Source organism: Medicago sativa, chromosome 5, assembly GCF_051527215.1.
Source record: "Medicago sativa cultivar Bolivia chromosome 5, Bolivia_mono, whole genome shotgun sequence".
Taxonomy (NCBI): Eukaryota; Viridiplantae; Streptophyta; class Magnoliopsida; order Fabales; family Fabaceae; genus Medicago; species Medicago sativa.
The window spans coordinates 10,054,231-10,074,276 of NC_140753.1; the positions used below are offsets into that span (position 1 = coordinate 10,054,231).

The 20,046-nt window shown below is 33.4% G+C and overlaps 3 protein-coding genes across 3 annotated transcripts; 1 reads left to right on the top strand and 2 right to left on the bottom strand.

Moving 5' to 3' along the window:
- The first annotated feature begins 3,858 nt into the window (after nucleotides 1-3,858).
- Nucleotides 3,859-9,007, top strand: LOC146919874 (wall-associated receptor kinase-like 14). Its single transcript, XM_085713271.1, has 4 exons — nucleotides 3,859-4,124; nucleotides 4,393-5,190; nucleotides 7,299-7,373; nucleotides 7,474-9,007. The coding sequence occupies exons 2-4, from the start codon at nucleotides 4,452-4,454 to the stop codon at nucleotides 8,763-8,765; spliced, it is 2,106 nt and encodes a 701-aa protein (XP_085569397.1). The 5' UTR covers nucleotides 3,859-4,124; nucleotides 4,393-4,451; the 3' UTR covers nucleotides 8,766-9,007.
- Nucleotides 9,008-9,451: 444 nt separating this feature from the next.
- HCF164 (Thioredoxin superfamily protein) lies at nucleotides 9,452-12,555 on the bottom strand. The gene is made up of 4 exons (XM_085713272.1): nucleotides 12,305-12,555; nucleotides 11,959-12,177; nucleotides 10,153-10,256; nucleotides 9,452-10,008 (listed from the first exon to the last, which is right to left on the bottom strand). Exons 1-4 carry the CDS (start codon nucleotides 12,482-12,484, stop codon nucleotides 9,726-9,728), a joined length of 786 nt encoding a protein of 261 aa, XP_085569398.1. The 5' UTR covers nucleotides 12,485-12,555; the 3' UTR covers nucleotides 9,452-9,725.
- Nucleotides 12,556-13,734: 1,179 nt separating this feature from the next.
- Nucleotides 13,735-14,420, bottom strand: YCF37 (homolog of Synechocystis YCF37). Its single transcript, XM_085713273.1, has one exon. It carries the CDS (start codon nucleotides 14,373-14,375, stop codon nucleotides 13,890-13,892), a length of 486 nt encoding a protein of 161 aa, XP_085569399.1. The 5' UTR covers nucleotides 14,376-14,420; the 3' UTR covers nucleotides 13,735-13,889.
- Between the last annotated feature and the right edge of the window lie 5,626 nt (nucleotides 14,421-20,046).

Consider the following 20,046-nt stretch of genomic DNA (forward strand, 5'->3'; position numbering starts at 1 on the left):
AGGGTTTAAGCAAATTGGCACGGGTTTTGTGTTTCTGCCATAGCCGTGAGTTTTTTTTTTTTTTTTTGCACGATGAAGACAAAGGCCCAAAGAAGAACTAAACGGGCCTCGTGACTGAAATATTCGTGAAAATTTCTTTTTAGCCCCCTCAAATTTCTAAGTCCCCTCGAATTTCCGATTTTACCCTGTCAAGCACATCCGTTACATAATTACCGGTCGCGCTCCTTATATATATATGATAGAACACGGTTGTTGTACTTTTCCTCTTTTGCACTCAAGTTGAAATTTCTCCTAAACCTTGCGGTTTTTCAACGATTTTGGGTTTTTTCATCACATTCATTCCAACAAATATGATCAATCTTAACTCAACTGCGATCAATTAGCATGTAAAGCTTACTTCTTCCTTTTACATTCAGTTTTTGCATAGTTTTTCTGGTTTTTTTTGTCAATTAGAGCTTCCATGAGTTACCTCTCGAACCCACTTAGGGTGGCCTAATGATGTTGGCTTGAGACCTTGAAATAAGCTCCTCTCAATCAAAGTCTTAGGTTCGATTCACCCCGGTGAAAATTTAGTGGGCTAGTTTGACTTCTTTAGCAAAATAAAAACAACTTGATAAAGTTTTTGGTTTTCTCTAGACCTACCACTTAGTTCCCACTCAAGATGCAAACTTAGTCTCGGAACAAAAGACCATTTTTAATGATTATCAAACTTAAAAAATCTTCCAAAATGCCTTACATGGTAGTTCGATTTTTTTTTTCCACACAAACATCATAATTATTTTGTCTTTTATAAACGGTAAAACCTGCTTTATATTGGATGTGATGAATCTTTTTGGAATGAATTTGGAACATATTTTTCCTTTCATGGAAGGCAAATTTATATTTGTAGCTCCACACGGGCAATGCATCATGTACGTTGCATCTGTCAAATGCAACTTGAGATTCGACGATATAAGTGGTGATAACTTATCATCATTTTGAACTGCTTCTTGTAATTTATTCAAGAAATAAAATCTAATATTTCCTTGGTTATTTCTTACGAAAGGAAGCAAGCATCTGCAATTCAATTATGGTATAACAATCCACAAACAATTTTTCCAAATTCACATTTCATTTCTTGAACTCTAAAAGCTAACTCATAAATAACTCTCTACCTTGTGTCACATGTTGTCTCTTCTCATAAAGGTATATCCTCCTCAAAACATTTTCACTAAGAGGGAAGACTAAAAGATATTAAAGTGGCAATGTATAAAACATGTGTTCATGCAACCTTCTCATTCACTTACTTACATAGTCACAAACTATCAATCGTGAAACCTCATCAACCATTGATATATTGTGTATCGTCGAATCTTTCTTCTTTTTACATAATAAACATGAAGCAAGCTTCGGAGGTTGTTCTAGTTCAACAATATCACGAATCTTCTGAAAAGATTTGCAGACAGGGTTGCAATCATTCAACATATTTTTGAGATTTTTCACCAATGAAAGATCAAAACCCTCGCTGGATTTACAAGCATAGGCAAATGAACAACAAAATTAGATGTTATAAAACTAAAATTAATGACATCGTAAAGTATAAACCATTAAATATTATAGTCCCTTAAAACAATTAAACAAAAATTGTGAGTAACGTACCCAAAACTGTTAGTTTTATTATGAATTTCCTTTTGGTTGTCATAGACGTGCCCATAAAACAATTAAACAAAAAAATGTAATGAACGTTTAAATATTATGTCTCATAAATATTTAAAGTTTTAAAATTCATATGCAAACCGACTAAAATTGTTCAATTGAAGTAAAAAGAAAAAATAAAGAAATAAGTCAAGGCCACCAATTTAGTTTTTTCTATTTAATAAATAGTTAGTTTTGTCAAAAATAAAACATAGAATTCATTGTTTTATACATTCAGATTTATCAATCAAAAGATGTAAAAATTTCTTGAAAAAATCGAAGTAACTATTTTATACATCTGGATAAATCCTATCCAAAACTGGTTAATTTGAAAAGAGTCAAATTCGACAAAAAAATTGAGTGAATTTTAGAGTGAATAGCCAAATACCCCCCGAAATTGCAAGGGGCGTCAATTACCCCCCTGTAGTTAACGAAATATCAATTACCCCCCTGAAATTGATAAACGTTAGTCAATTACCCCTCTCCGTTAATTTCATCCATCCAACATGCTGATGTGGCAGTTAACTGCCCACGTGGCACTGCCACATGGTCAGAAAAGGCATGCCACGTCAGAGGGGGGTAATTGACTATAGGGGGGTAATTGACTATTTTTTTTTTTGAAAAAAATCTGATTTTTTTTTTTTCTTTCTGGTTTCTTCATAATTTTCTACCATTATTTTCTTCATCTCCTCTCATTGACCACCTTAGGATACAATGATAATGATTGTGTGGCAGGTTTTGAAATTGAAAACAATGATTTGATTTTGTTCAACAAATCAAAGATTTCAGGTAACAATCTAACAGAACCCAACTCAACAACACCAAAATCAGTAGGTTAAATGGTCAAGGCCAAAAGAAGTACATAGAAGCTGGAGAAATATAAGCAGAAGCTGGAGAATTGAAACTGTTTCGAATTAAGCAGTTTGCTGCTACAAGAGATTAAGCTGTTCCTGCATGGCATTGTGATGATTATATTAAGAATGGTAAGATTAAGTTGTTGTATGACTAGTTTTACAAGTGATTAAGCACGTTTGGATAGATGGATGGGCTGAAGCTTGGGTTGAAGTTGAGTGGGTAGAAGTGCTTAAACTGTAAATAAGCTGTTTTAGGAAGTTTAACTTTAAGCTTAATTCTGTTGATGATTGCTGGGTGTTAGAGGCAACAATTTAAGGAATCACGAGTAGTGACAAGTTGTTAAAGTGTGGTAATAAGCTGATTTGGCATGGGAGTTGAGTCATAAGCTAAAAATTAGAGCTTAAGCTGCTGAACGAACCAGAAGTGCTTAAGTGAGCAAGAATCAATTTTTGAGAGGGAAATGTTTATATATGCTGATTGGTTAGAGCAAGAGTGGAAATAAAGGAGTTAAGCTGTTTTGGGAATTGGCGGAAGCTATAAGCTGAAGCTTATGCTGTTTGCAAAAGCTTCCAGAAGTAATTAAACTGTCAGAAAATAATGGTAGAAAATTATGAAGAAAGCTCTGGCACCAAGAACAACTCCAACCATGCTTTTCTATTCTTCATTCCATATCATGCGCCTTATTGATCCCATCTCAAAAACAAAACTAACCAAGAATCAAAAATCAAATTTTGAACATACCCTTTTGCTGCAATCACAAAATAATGGTAGAAAATTATGAAGAAACCAGAAAGAAAAAAAAAAGAAAATCAGATTTTTTTCAAAAAAAAAAAAAATAGTCAATTACCCCCCTATAGTCAATTACCCCCCTCTGACGTGGCATGCCTTTTCTGACCATGTGGCAGTGCCACGTGGACAGTTAACTGCCACATCAGCATGTTGGATGGAGGAAATTAACGGAGGGGGGTAATTGACTAACGTTTATCAATTTCAGGGGGGTAATTGATATTTCGTTAACTACAGGGGAGTAATTGACGCCCCTTGCAATTTCGGAGGTATTTGGCTATTCACTCGTGAATTTTATGAATGTAGGAGAGGAGAGATTTTCTTTCAAATGTAGGGACATGAAAACAGATAGTAATATATTTCCCTTAGTCAAACATTGTATGATTTGCCTTTTGTTGACTATACATAAAGCGTTACATCCACTAACAGGTAATTTCCTATCAAGACAAGGGCTTTTAGTGCAAAAGAAAATTCATCCAGGGGCATATCCGCCATTACACACATAAAAAATCAAATAAACATGTCGATGTACACGCATTTTCCATTCTAAAATCACTGAACATAACCCACCAAACATGTGTGAATGAGTCGAAGTTTCTTCTCTCTACCCTACAAATACAAAAATAATACAACTTGTTCATGTTACTTCTTCCTTCTATTGTTTTCAAACCAAAATAATGAACTTTATGTTAACCTGACACAAGTCACAATTCATTTTCCATTTTCGTACTACAAGAAGTTGTGCTGAATTTACTCCTCCAACTGCTACATGAATATTAATTTCAACCTTAGCATAACAACATTTAAAGGTATGTGTGCATATTTATGCCTAACAATAATACTAATTCAATTTTTCAAATTTTTGTTACCATTATTAATGTCACTGATTATTTTTTCTTCTAGTATGAACAAACATTAATTAATATAGATGGCTACCCAACTAAATATTTCACAAGCTTTAACTTCTCATTTAATCCATCACCTCAAAAAATAAACATCACTTTGATTATATTTTTCTTAGTATCTTTATAAAGATCATATTTTTGAACTAAACTCTATTTTTTATATTCTTTTCAGGGTAATGATCTTGATCAAAGATTACCAACTTCAAATTCTTCAATCATCATCTCAAAAAAATGTTTCTTCATCTTCATCTTCATCACATGATAAACTTTCTCATCATGATCATAACAATCTTCTTATTGAGCAAAACAAGAGCACAGAACAGCAACAATACAAATTGTTTGAATCGTTGTGGAGATGAAATTCTTCAATATCCTTTTGGAATCTCTGAAGGTTGTGGAATCAAACTAAACTGTACCGACAACAAAGTCCAAATTGATGAGTTTCTGATTCAAAACTTAACAAAAAACAGTATATTCATCTATCTTCCTGCAAAATGCAACCGTAGTATTGCATCTATTCGACCACTTTTCAATGATAATTTTGCTCCAACAAGAAACAATAGTTTTCTAGTTCAAGATTGCTCAGCTTCTTTAGGTGGATGTGTGATTCCAGCTTCAAGTTTTGTTGGAAATCAAATTGAAGTTGAAAGCTGTGATAGCAAAAGTAGTAATATTAGTTGTTTTACTCAACAATATCATGAAGGAGATGTTGATGTTTTGAGTTATGATGAATTGAATAAGACTAAGTGTAACTATTTGTTCTCAGCTATTGCTGTTGAACAGAACAAAGAAATTTCTTTGCAGTTTCAAGCTATTGAATTAGGGTGGTGGCTTCAAGGTTCTTGTCAATGTTCTAACAATGCTACTTGTTCAAGGGTAAGTTTGCAAGGAAATGGTTCTGGATTTCGGTGTCAGTGTGATGATGGTTTCCGGGGAGATGGATTTGCTAACGGCACCGGTTGCCGGAAAGGTCAGTTTAATTTTTTTTACTATGTGCATGTTTAGTATCACGGTGGCTTTGCCAGAATCACGATAACAAACCACATATTTTTGTTTTTACTTATTTTATGTGTTTTTTAGAAATGGGATTTGTTTTATTATTATACTTTGATTCTTGTTCTTAGAATAATTATAATGCTGCATAAAAATAATGATTATGATGCTTTATGACAAATTGGTTTGGTGCTTCTTTATTTTATGGCCATTCAAGTTGCTGCACTTCAATTCTGTGTTGTAGAAAAAGAAAGATTGCACTTTTGTTCAAGTTTGCTAAAAAGCTTAGTCAATTTCAATACAGAAGAGCAGTCAATTTCGTCTGCTAAAGAAATATTATCTTAAAAAACTGAATTTAAAGATGCAAATTTAATACTGTATTTCTTTTAGCCTTTTTTCATTATAATTTTAATTAATTTGGGGTTGATCAAAAGGTTGGTTTGTGATTTTGTTAAGGCTCCCCTTATATGGAAGTTCTGTTTCTTTGCTGGCAAACTAGGACTTGTATCATATTGTCAAGTAGTAGTGGATCTTTATATTTTTTATAAGCAAATTCGTGGGAAAAAGAATTTGTTAGTAGGAATATCAAACTTTAAACAAAAATAATATAATATTCATTTGGTGTTTCAATTTTCAACTCATACCACTAGAGCTATTACTTTGAAAATGTAGTGGACCTCAATTGATAGATAAAGATCAGCAACTCTTATTTTCAGATGCATTTTAAAGTCCATTTAATGAAATTAGAGCATAAGCTAGCTAGCTGTCTTAGTGCATGTTTGAATTTGTGTTAAGTTTGACCGGTTGCGGTGAGTCATAGTAATTTTATAAAAGTTACAGTTTAAAGTATAAAATTATGACGCGACTATGATTTCATCAAACTGACGATCATTCCAACCATCAAAATCATTCTATTGTGAACGTGCTTTTCCAATGCGAAGTTTTGTCCCACAAATGTTCCACACCAAACTTTTCCTTTGTGACAAGTAACAAACTAGTACTCCCTCCGGTCCTATTTATAAGAGAAAATTGGGTCAACAAAACTCAATGTATCTAGACTGAATTTATAACCAGATACATTAATTTTTGTTGACTCAAGTTTCTCTTATAAAGAGGATCGGAGGGAGTATATTTTTTTAGTTTGTGGACCTTGAGGGTCCCATTAGGCTCCTTTATTTTGAGTTGATACATGGAAGTAAAGCAACTATTGATTGCTTGGTTTCCTTCTTAATTCTATGCATACCACCTTTGATGCTTCTAGTAATGAAATTCATTGTCATGGAAAAGAGGATGAGGATGTATGCGAAATGAATGTATCATGTACTCATGCGTGTTCTTATCTTGTCTTGAATTAGTTGTTTTTGGTGTGCTATTTGTTTTGAATGGGAACCTATTAACAAAGAAAGAATCCTTCAAAAGTCAACATCAGTGGCTGCACATGTGTGGTAGCTAAGAATAAGATTGCCCTGAATTTTTTTAGTATTGATGGTGGTCAAAAGAGAGAGGTGGTGATACATTAACAATAATAGGAGTTAAGAGTTAGGGCATGACCTTATATAAATATTAATTAATGTGATTACTTCTAAACTTTAAGCATGAGGACATCACCGACAGAACAACTTTGTTACCTTTTCATACTTTGCTGACAGAGGAAATTGAGTCTCATTCGAGTTTCTCAATTAAACAAAATAAACATCTAACAAACATACTAGTAAGAACTAAATGTCAAACGTTTGCTGAGCTGTGCCACGTTATTTGCATCAAATTTATACTTTACATGAGTTTGAATATTATCTTATTTTATTTAAAATGGTTTTTTATTAAATTTTTCTAGAAGTATTTTATCAAAAATCTTAAAAAGTTAATCAAAACTAAACATACATTTTGTGATCAATGGATTGTGTGAAGTTCTTTTTGACTTATTCAACAAGTAACATTTTAGATACTGCACATTCAAGTCATCCAAATTGGTTGGTTAAAAATAGCTATTGATGTAACAGTGATTAATTATAATATTTGTTGGTCTGTTCCTTTAGTAAATATTGAAATCTTTTTAACAATTTGCCTATGGTTGCTTTGTCTCAGCTCCAAGTTGTAGTGCTTCAACAATAACATCCGGGGGATGTGGGAGTGCAACTAAAATCGGCGTTGTTGTCGGAGGTATAACCATTACTTTCATTCCTCGTATCGATGTAAATAAGTTTGATTATTGCTCCATGAATAATTTTGATTAATGTTACATGATTGTCACATTTAACAGCGGTTGTAGCCGGAGTTGTGATCGTGGCTGCTCTCATTCTTATATGGTACTGTGCCAGGCGCCGTTTTACTTGGTTGAGAAAACATACCAGAGTAAAGCGCCTACTACGTGAAGCTGCTGGAAACTCTATTGTGCCTCTCTACGCTTACAAAGACATAGAAAAAGCTACAAATTCTTTCTCTGATAAACATATGCTGGGAACCGGGGCTTTCGGTACAGTCTATGCTGGAAAACTTCACAATGATGAGTATGTTGCAATAAAGAAGATAAGGCATAGAGACACCAATAGTGTTGATCAAGTCATGAATGAGATCAAGCTCCTTTCTTCGGTGAGTCACCCGAATTTGGTTCGCCTCCTAGGTTGTTGCATTGAGGAGGGAGAACAGATACTTGTTTATGAGTATATGCCACATGGAACACTTTCTCAACATTTGCAGAGAGAGAGGGGTAAAGGTCTTCCGTGGACAATACGACTCACCATTGCTTCTGAAACTGCTAATGCTATAGCTTATCTCCATTCTGCAATTCATCCTCCAATTTACCACAGAGACATAAAATCCAGTAATATACTCTTGGATTATAACTACAAATCTAAAGTAGCTGATTTTGGACTTTCTAGGCTAGGCTTGATGGAGACGTCACATATTTCAACTGCACCACAGGGGACTCCAGGTTATGTGGATCCTCAATACCACCAGAATTTCCATCTTTCTGATAAAAGTGACGTATACAGTTTTGGAGTGGTTTTGGTAGAGATAATAACTGCGATGAAAGTGGTTGATTTTGGCAGACCTCAGAGTGAGATTAATTTAGCAGCACTTGCTGTTGATAGGATTAGGAGGGGTTCTATAGATGAGATTGTAGATCCCTTCCTTGAACCAAATAGAGATGCTTGGACTCTATATTCCATTCATAAGGTGGCTGAGCTTGCATTTAGATGCCTTGCTTTTCATAGTGACACGAGGCCAACTATGATGGAAGTTGCTGAGGAGTTGGAGTACATCAGACGCCGTGCATGGCAAACCATGGAGGAAGCCATATGCTTGGGTTCATCGGTTGGATCTGCGAGTTCATCACCTCGCTATGGAAGTGAGAAGTCGGTGATTGGTATTAATTTGAAGAAAGTTGGGCAAGAGAGTGAGGGATTGATTGTTCCACCCAAGCATGAGAACTTGTTGCAGTCTATGGAAATGGAGGTGAAGGACAGCTCCCCTGTATCGGTGCATAATCCTTGGTCGAGTGGACCGAGCTCACCTTCAACGAACAGCTTGTTGGGAAACGTCGTTCGGTGACATAAGCCTCCAGCAATGTGAATAATACTAAAGCCATATATATATATAACAGCTTTATTTTCTCTCTCAACTGTCATTGATATAGATATTTTTATGTGTGATTAAGATTCTGGTTTACTAACAATTTCCAAAAGCTTATATGCAAAAATAATCAGCAGTAGATATACAAAATTTTCTATGCAGACAAGATGTAAACCATGAATAGTTATTATATATTAAGCGGACAATTTTCTATTAAGCAAGAACACCTTTGTTGCTTATTGCTTTTTATTTTCCCTCTAAAATATACTATCTCTATTAAGAGGACAATGTTTCGAAATAGCACGTGGCTAAAAGTTTCAGCTATGTTACTTCTGGAAGGTTATTTTAAAATTGCTGAACCAGAAGGCATAGGCACATAGACCCCTAGAACTGGAAGATTATACAAAGAAAAGTGCCTGTAGTGAGCAGCAAAAGATAACCACTCGATTGAGACTTGCGTCTTTAAAATTAATACAACTAATCATTTTATCAAGAATCGTGCGCAACTCATATAAGAAGTTTATAATGAGACGAAGGGAGTAATATAAGTATCTCAAGTTTTTAAACACATCAGTATAAGTCATTTAAATTTCATAGTTGTGGGTTCTTAATTCTAACCGAAGCAGCACAAGAATTTTGTTTACACTAAAGCAGCAATTTCTGAGTGACCAAGAGTTTCGTGAATTTAGTATTGGACGGTAGACAGATATACATTGTTTAAACATATCAGTACAATGAGTAGAGTAGCAAACTTATAAACATTGAAGTGCTGTATGAAAATAGACATTTGAACTAACAATTGCCATTGATATCTGGTTTTAGATCCTAATCTATAACAGGCTTGTACAATGTTCATAATTTGTCTGACGAAATGTTGCTCATTGACAAATCTAACAATTTACTGTAAAACAGTAAGAAGTAAGTATTGTATGTTGTTATCTAACCATGACTTCTTGGATCAACAACTTGATGCACCTTTCTTGCTTCAGCACTAGAATATTGACCCACAACACGTGCATGAGGCACCGATGTTTCACCACGAGCAAGCGCGTCTACATTTTCAAGCAAGTACTGTCTTGGAAGTCTACCTACTACATTGCCCTCTTCATTCCCTTCTTTATCAAGGAAAGCAAAGTGTGGAATACCCTCAACACCGAACTCGTCAAGCTCTTGCTCCCACTTCGTGTTATCCACATTCAACATCACAAAGTTCACTTTATTCCTGTTTTGAGAAGTAAAATGGTGTCAATATTGAAAACTAGTACACACCAAAAATCATAAACTATATCAACCTTTTATAAAGTGTAGGTAATTAATTTTCCCTCAAAATAAGGTATCAAAAGAGGTGATAAATAAAAATGATTACTTGTATTGCTGCTCTATTTTGTAGACATCAGGAGCTAATTCCCTACAAACTTCACACCAATCTGCATAGAACTCCACGACAGTAGGCTTCCCATTCGAAAGAGCCTGGAACAAGAAACATCCAAAACCAAAGTACAAACACTATCAGAAAATATATAGCTGATAAAATGTAACAATAACAACCTCAAATTGTTCTTCAGGAAGAAAAAAAAAAACCTCAAATTGTTAGGTATCGGGTTTTGGCCTAAGCCCAACTAATGTTCTAAATAGGGGAGTTGGTTACATTTGCTCACGTGGCTAGTTTGTTAGAGGGGAATGCCAGTTATATGAAGGACATGGATAGCAATAGAGGGGCATTCATTACTTCTCAGTTACGACCTTAGAAGATTTGGGCAGAGAAAGTCATTCCTCTGAAGGAGCAATGCTTTGTGGTTAGTTAGGGATTTTCTTCCCAACTGCATTTTATCTTCTTCATCAATAATACAACCCTCTTTTCATCATTCCATGCATTATGACTCTTTCCATTATTATTTTACTCTGTCAAATTTTAGTTTTGCAACACATATGAACTTAAAAAACCAGGTGAGTAGATTAGAAACATATAATTGGATACAAGAAATTACCTTTCAAACCATTAGTTTTTCCATTTAAGATTGTCACTCTTCACTTCTTCCCCTTCAAAAGTGAATAATCACTATAAGGCCAATAAATCACGCCTTCAAAGAAAGACCCTTTTTTCAGTGACAGAAACAGTTAGGTTTTGTGCACAACCAACCCTGATTAAGCGTATCTTTTGAATTGACTTATTTGAGCTTATAACTGTTGAGTATGGCTCATACATACACAGAAGAGAGGAAAGGGGCGGAGAAGGAGCTGAATTAGTGAGCGTTGCAATGCTCCCACCACCCCTGCCCTTGTGTTTGGCCCAATTGTTGTTGGGGTGGCGACTGGGGGGTGCAGGGGGCGATATTCCCTGTGATACAGTTCAGGGGTATTGTTGTTAACTGAACCGAAGTATTATATATATATATATATATATATATATATATATATATATATATGGGTTTTGCTAGAAGACACCTTTTGTGAAGGTGTCTTTTAGCAAGTTACTCTATGAGCATTTGCGAAAAGACACCAACTTACTTTTATGAAGGTGTCTTTTAGCAAAGTTATAACTAAAAAGTGAAAATCACACCTTGAGGTGTGACTTGCTAAAAGACACCACCAAAGGGTGGCTTCTAGCAAAACTATATATATATATATATATATATTGGTTGTAACCCACTAAACCATAAATCATGAGCAATAAACGGAATTATAGCCGTTCTATAGTCGCAGAGGTAGGCACCAGTGACCGAACTGCGTGAACAAAGATCGTGTCTCATTGTCTTTCGATTTTCGTTTTTTCTTATACTTCTATACTGGTTGTTATTCTAACAATAACATAAGCACTTCTAAGTCTATTTGAGAGAGCTTGTCAAAACAACTTATGATATGTCCATAAGCTGTCTTCAGCTCATTGACAGCCTGTTTGGATTAGGTTATCTGAGCTCATCTACTAGCACAAGCACTAGTGCAATTGTGGGAGTGCTTATGGAAACAACTTATGATATGTCCATAAATAATTTTCACCTTATATCAATAAGTCCTTCAGAACAGCTTAGTAAAACAGATTAATAGTTTAATTATGTTGAAACCAATTTGACTTTATTTTATCAAGTTATACATAATGTAAAAGCACTTATATGATAAGAATTAATGCTATAAGCCGTTAATCCAAACAAGTTCAAGATCTTCTTCAAGATACCTGTTCATAAGGCAATGCAACAGCAGAGAGATCTTTCAAAGAAACACCAAAATCCAATCTAGCAAATACGAAAAGTCCCAAAGCTGCTAAAGTAGAAGCAATAGCGATTTTTCTGTTGATATCTTTACTTGGCAATTGAGGAAGACCATTAGAATCAACGGCTGAACTTGTCGTGGGTTTACTGCTACTAGTGCTAGGCTCAACCACCACTTTTATTTCCTGTGTTTGATAAAGATCATTAATTAGTTAAAAACGAAGTTAATCAATGAAATGAAATAATTAATTAGTTAATCAATTATAGAAGTAAATAATAATAATAATAATGGAAATGTTTTTTTTTTTTTACCGGTGTTGTTGAGGTAGTGTTATCTTTTTCGTTATGGTTTGGGTCTGTTTGGGAAGCTAAGGTGAGGAATCTGATGCGACGGTGGCGAGGAGGATATAGGGTGAATTTTTGAGAAGGTTGAAGATGAAGGCATGGTTGGAATCTATGGAGACCGATTGGATTTAAAGATAGACGAGCCATCCACGGGGGTGTTCAAAACAAATATCTTTGGTTGCTTGGTGAAGGAAGTAGCAGTAAGCAGGGCATAACTTGCACTTCATTCCAACTGCCACCGCTATAATAAGAAAAAAGAGATATTTTCTTTCAAAAAAAGAGATAATTAAAATAATAAAAAGGATATACATTATCCATTTAATTAATTTAGGATTAAATATGTTTTAAGTATATACATGTTCTTTCACACAAAAAATACTACCTCCGTTTTTTAAACTCTTGAAATTTTAATTTTATATTCAGTATTTATATTGCTCTATGAAACCTAAATATTTTAAAGGTTCACGTTAACTCGTGTCCTAAGGGCACAAGTTAAGAAGTTAGAAAAATAATTAATCAATAAACACACAAGTTAAAGAGATAAAATTGAAAGCTTTCAAAATTAAGAATACATAATTTTTAAGATTTAATTTTTACTTTTGATTTTTTATCTTGTATCTTTATGGCACAAGTTAACATTTTGGAGAAATGTTTGCATCAGACATGTATGAGATACCTCGACAAATATGTGTGAATGCGTGTCTTAGAAATTCCACAATTCGTATTTCATAAACCATCCTTCCTTCGTCCTCCTCATAGAAGCTTGCTCGTCTTCTCATCTTAGCATCGAGTCTCCTTTTCATCCCTTACATCTCAACCACTAGTCAATGACTTCTTAACACATTGTGAGTATGTCCCTTAAAACAAATTTACCATCATGGTGTTGTCAAAAAAGGTCCCTTAGATATCGGCACTGTGTTGCTTCAAATAGTTATGTGATTATTCTCACTTATATGTTGTTCAAAGTTTACTCTTCGCTTCAATGTAAAACTTCTAGTTTACACTTAACACACAAACAACTCGCACTTTCTCTAGCAAAAAATCACATGTTTGAAAGTCTTTTACCTTTGTTTTGGGGTATATTCAAATCCGGTATTGTAACTTACACGCATTTTTTGTGTGTTTTGAGTTGATAAAAATATTTATGATGAGATAGATGAATTGTCTCAACTTAACGGTTATTTTTCTAGTTGAATGAGATCATAAACTGGTAACCAAATTAAGTGAGAAAATGCAACTCCCATTCAAGGTGCTATCATGGGATTGCCTTTTTTGCTGTCCTAAACCAAGTTGATCAAAATGTATGTATTGTATTAGACGGAATTAGTTCATACATTCTACTAACAAGCCAATTGTTATAGCTCTGACATAAGATGCATTCATATATCACATAATCATACAGCCACAAAAATAAACACTAAAATGCATTAGTATGTAGAAACACAAAATGTAGGCACATTCTTACAATTACAGAGTTATTGCATGATCACTTTTCACACAAACATACAAAATTGAATTGAATTCTAATAAACTAAGACTATACTGTCACGAGTCATGACTTAGAACCTTCAGGCCCCAAAATACCATTCACCACCGCCGAAGCAACCAAAAGACCAAAAACCTCTGCTCCGGCCACCACAATCGCCTGTGCCAAACTCCCAAGCCCCACTCCCGCCTCTATCTCCTTCTCCGCCTCCTCCAATCCTACTTCCGCCTTCTCAAGTCCTTTCTCCGCCGTCTCCAATCCTTTCTCCGCCGATTCAAATCCTTCCTTCACAATCTCCTCAGCTTTTTCTTCTGCTTTCTTCAAACTCTTCCGTATCCCGAACAGAGGAATATCCTGCGCCATAGACACCGATTCCCTTGCCGTTAAAGCAGTAGACGCCGTCAGAAGAAACAGCAGCTCCCTTCGCCCGGATGATGGAGACGCTGTTACGGAGTTTGTGGCTTTCGCTTTGCATGAAAACGACGTCGCATTGCGAGCGATGACACGTTGAAAGGAGAGAGTTGGGAACGACGAGATTGCATACCCAACCATTGCTTCACGACACACTGATCCTCTGCGTTTGTGGCTACTGATTCTTCATTCTTTTATTTTTACAAACTTTAACGAAGTTTGATAATTACCTAAATACCCTTCCTTTATCAACCGTTGTAAAACCGACGCGTGTATAAAATAATCCAAAACACTGTCCAGGTTTTAAAATTGGTTCATTCCGTTTTGATTTGGGTTTCTAAATCCAACTGTTTTTAGAATAATAAATTTGTAATATACCAAAAAAAAAATTGCCTATGAAATTGTAACTTGTAAGGGTCGGGCATTCACCTCTTGAAGTTTGCAATAAAAAAACGTCTAATTTTGAGCAAAATTTAACAACTTGGTCCATTTTGTTAATTTGTAGTAGGTGATATAAATCAAGAACTAATTTAATTTGTTAGCACTTCCTTCGTTTCAGGTATTTCAGTTGTGTTTTGCACACTTTTGAAGATAATGACTAGTTGTTTTGATTTTAATGATAAGATGGTTTTTATTTATTAAAATATTTTTATTAATAATAGTTAGTGAAGTTGTTGAGTGAATTAAAATACAACAAATAAAATTATATTGATATTGTCTTTTAATAACAAATGTTAGTATGTTATATGATTTGAACTTTGAACATTTAACTACTCAACTTTTTTGATACTTTTTGTAACCAAAAAAAAAACTTTTTTGATACTTCACCTCAAATCAGTTGACCTACCAAACTCTGCTTGCTGTATTGATATTTTAAAAGAACAGATCATTTGAGACGTATAAATATTGCAAAATGGACAATAGTTTGAATTTACAAAAAATGTTGGTTGGATTGGAGCAATGTTTCATTTAATAGTGAGGGTGATGGTTACAAACACTCTGCCACTTAAGTTAGTGAAAGAGCGAAAAGTGAGAGGTTAGGGTCCGTTTGATGGTCAGGATATGATAAAGGCAGGATATGATATAAAGCTGGATAGAGATAGGATATGATAAGAACATGATAAACATTAATCCTATCATGTGTTTGATGCGCACATGATAACAAACATGATATCATTATAATTAAATGAAAAAATTGCTCTCATAATTAATTAAATATTATAAAAATGACATTTTATTAATTATAATAGAAAATACATGCTATCATTATTTTAAAATGACAATATTTTAAAAATGGCAGAATATCAGGATAATAAATAAGAAATGATCTTCTAATATCATCAGGATAATTTCTAACCCAGCATATGTTGGAGTAAGCCCTAATATCCAATCAATATTGATTGGGTTTGGCTTTGTATCATGATATTGATATAAATATATATTGTGAATATATATAATAATAAGGCATTTCTTTATTGATTTTGTTATGTTTCAAAATAATAAAGTCCCTAGAATAGATAGTTCATGTAATGGAATATTAAGTGTGACTTAATCATGAGATTACATTATGTAAAGAACGTTATTCTTAAACATATCCATAGTCAAGCTTTAATATGAATTGGGATAATAATAAAGCATAAAGACTATTATGTATGTAGACTGATGACCGCATCTCATGGGTCATTGATATTGAGATATTAAGTCTATACATAGGTATAAATATTAGGGGTAATATTTATACTGGATTGACCCACCGTGAGAATACTACATAGTATGTTATGAAAATGTCATAAGATATTCTCACAATGATAATAATGTATATCGCTCTTAGACCTGAAACCACTATGATCCCTAGATGTGGACTCAAGTGCTTTGTTGCCATTCTAACGTTGTCTGCAAAAGGATAACCATAACGTTGGTTGATGGGTACTTGATGAATCATGCTGAGGGACATGAGTGTCCTAGATGGGATTTGTCCCTCCTCATAAACAGGAGATATATCTTTAGGCCTCTTGATGAAATATGACTGTAAAATTGCATGGCCATGCCGAACTAAGTCAATATAAGATATTGGACTTATTCGTTATTCAGTATATTTTGGAATCAAGAAATATAAATATTGATCTATACAAGGGTGACAATAACTATGCCTTGGGATCAATGAAGATATCGAGACAAAGGAGTAAATATACACATGAGTGTTATCATGGAAAGGTTTCGTCAGATCACTTGACATTCTTGTCACTTGGGTAGCAATGATGTGTTGCTAGATACCGCTCATTGTTTATAATATTAAATATTAGATTTAATATTATTGCCAACGTGACTAGAACCTATAGGGTCACACACAAAGAACAGTCAAAAGAGAAATATATAAGTATGACTTATATAAGGGGTGCGTTTAGTAAATAACGCTAATTAGTTAGCAAAATTACTAAACTCGTTGTTGGGCTTACTGAAGCCCAATAGTGACTTATGACTTGCAGAGCACACTAGAAGTTCTATAAATAGAACTCTGGTGCTGAAGTTTTAGGTTACACGTTTTGAAGCAACCCCTTTCTTCTCTGCACTTCCAATTCATTGGCTAGCACCGAGTTTTGGAGGAGCACTGTTCGTGTGGACTTACTAGAGGCTTTGCTACTTTGCTTAGCTGTGATCGTGATTCAGAACAGAAACTATCGAGGTAACAATCGTATCACTGATTCATGTCAAATTCGTAATGATCCAAGGAAAGAAAATCGAAATTCTTCTTCTTCTTCTTCTTCCGCTGTGTATGATATCTTTCGATTTTCCTTCAGTGGTATCAGAGCCAATTACGAAACCATGAATCGGATTGCTTTGTTACTGCTTTATGTTTTAATATGATTAAACATTTTGAATCGGAATTAAATAATAAAGAGAATTAAAATTGGCATCGTATCATGTTTTCTGTGCATGGCTTTTCGATTTGTTTGATGTTTCAGAAACTGTTTCTGGTGAAGTATCGACATATCGATTATACATATCGACGGGAACATGATTGGAAACAAATCAAATTAGATTATCTTTTAAAATTGTTTTAAGAGATAATAATATTTTCGCAAATATTTGATTTGCTAATATTTTGATATTCTATAAGGAATTAATTTGGAATGCAAATCCGTTAATAAAATAGAATATTAAGTGTTAATATTTTATTATTTAAATTTAAATATTAATTAAAATTGATTGATCAATATCATATATGTGATATATGATTTTAATACAACATCATTATATGTGATATATTGATGATATCATTCGTTCAATAGGTTTTATATAATTGATTGTGAATTTGTAGTCAACTCGTGAGATTGAGCTTCGAATACCGATTCTGGTGAAGCATCAAAGATCCGGTTGTCCATACTGAACAAACAATTGTTAAAACTATTGATGTTTGATTGTTGTATTAGGATACCTAACTATACAAGCGTTGTATTATTATGGTTGTATCATTCGATCAATTGTTTTCAAAGAGATTGTTGTGAATTTGAACAATTCGTGAGAGTGAGCTTCAATATCCAAATCTGGTGAAGCATCATAGATCCGGTTGTTCATGCTAAACAAACAATCCTTGAAAATATTTATGTTTAATTAATTTATTTATTTGGAGAAAGGTAGTAAATTTAAAAGATCATGATTTTGAAAGAGTTTCAATATCAGATATGATTTGATTTTTGAATTTGGTAATAAAATATTTGCTTAATTTTAGGCCAGTATTTTGTTTTGGAAACAAATTGATTGCCTAAATAAAGCAGATTTAATTATAATAATTATTGAGTGTCAATATTACTATAATTAAGTAAATAAAAATTCTACCTTTTGGATTGTTTTTCAAAAGTTGTTTGAAAGGTAATAAACGATCCTAAATTGATAGTTAATTTAAAAGATCATGATTTTAAATAGTTTCAATGTCATATATGATCTTTTGAAATTATTTAATCGATTTGCATGACTTTAACTTGATTTGTTTATAATTTAAAAGAATCATGATTTGAAAGAGTTTCAATATCATATATGATCTTTTGGATTTGATCATAATATTTGCCGAAACGATTTGGGTGTTCATAAACGTGTCAAGTGTTGATGCGAAATACGCAATCTAGAATATTTTGGAACACAATCTGAGATATTTTGGTATGCAATCTAATATATTTTAGTACTTGATCTGAAATATATTTTGGTACATAATATAATATATTTTGGTACTCAATAAAATATATTTTGGTACATAATATGAGATATTTTTGTACTTAATATAATATATTTTGTACTCAATATAATATATTTTGGTACTCAATTAAACCCCCAGCTAATCTGCGTAGTGTGATCGTATGTCAAATTTTAATTTAATTTATTTAATTATAAGGTATAATTAATAATAATAAAAGTGTGTTTGTTATTATTATCATGTGAATGATTATGGCCTTAGTCCTTTTATTTTATTTCTTTTGGATTTTGAAATACGGCATGCGTGTCGTGCCTCTCTCTTATATCTCTATTGTACATTCTCTTCTCATCCACTCCCTCGTATGTAAAACGAGTTTTCTTTCATATGTAATGTAAATAGAATACAAAGAAGTAATAGGGCTCATGACGTTAGGATAGTCCTGGAGGTCAAGCTTGGAGAAGCAAGGTCGTTTCTAGGATTAGTTTAGATTCTCTCATTGGCTTGAGAGAGTCATAGCGTTAGGATGGCCATAATCATGTCACTTTTATTATTGTATAATCGTTATGCATGTTATGATTGGAGTGCGAATATATATGATATATAAGCCGTGGTGAGGTGAGATCAAACTTAATAAAAATCCTTCAATTCAAAATATTAAGTTTAATGCTTTCCAAAAGTTTAACACCCTTCAAGACTAATATCGAAATGTGTAGGTTTCGCCTCCGCGAGGTGCACTTTCTATACTAGTAAGTTGCGGTGCGGTAATCCAATTTACCCAAGTGTTATTCTTTTGGGTTTAACTTAACTAAATTAATTTTAATAAGATTAAAAAAAAATTTAGAAGCAATGTTTGGGAACATCTATATGATAGATTAGAGTAAGGAGTTATTCACTCAAATGATTTGAAAGTTGTATGAGATACAATTGGAAGGAGTTCCTACCTAAATAACTGAGTTTTGAGTACAGCCCCCGTTGACTTAAAGCAAGGTGAAATATGGATTTCAACCCACTAGAAAATCTTCCAACGGGATTTTCCGAATCAAGTGTTTTGAAGGTCATTTGATTTGAGTAAAATAGTGGGAGCGTATTTAATTAAAGACCTATTTAAATATGTTTTAAATCATGATACATTTATTTATTTTCTGTATTTAGAATTTCTTTAGCATATAAATTTTATTATACTGTTAAAAGTTCTTATGAAGAACAAAATTTTCAGAAAAGAGTTTCTGAATTGGTACAAAATTTAAGAATTGTTCTTAAGAATGAGAAAAATTGTATATTCTCGAGCAGTTATTTCCTAGCAACTTTCTATGTCTATATTTGAAAAACAACGCTTATCAGAAGCATTGGGTCAAATGAGTAGATATAGGATATCTTATAGTGGTAACGACGATGGAGAATGATATGATCATTCAACCTCAATGTTATAAGATGAATAGTTTAAGCCTATCAAGTAGATGTACATGGATAAGAATAAAATTCAAATTCTGTTTTTCTACCTTTGAAAGGTTAAACACGGTTGCAAAAAGGGGAAGCAATTATTTTAAAAGTTGAAAAACAAAAATTGCTCGTAGTTTTGAAAGGGTCAAAATATAAGATAGAAGTAAGACTTCTTATCTACCC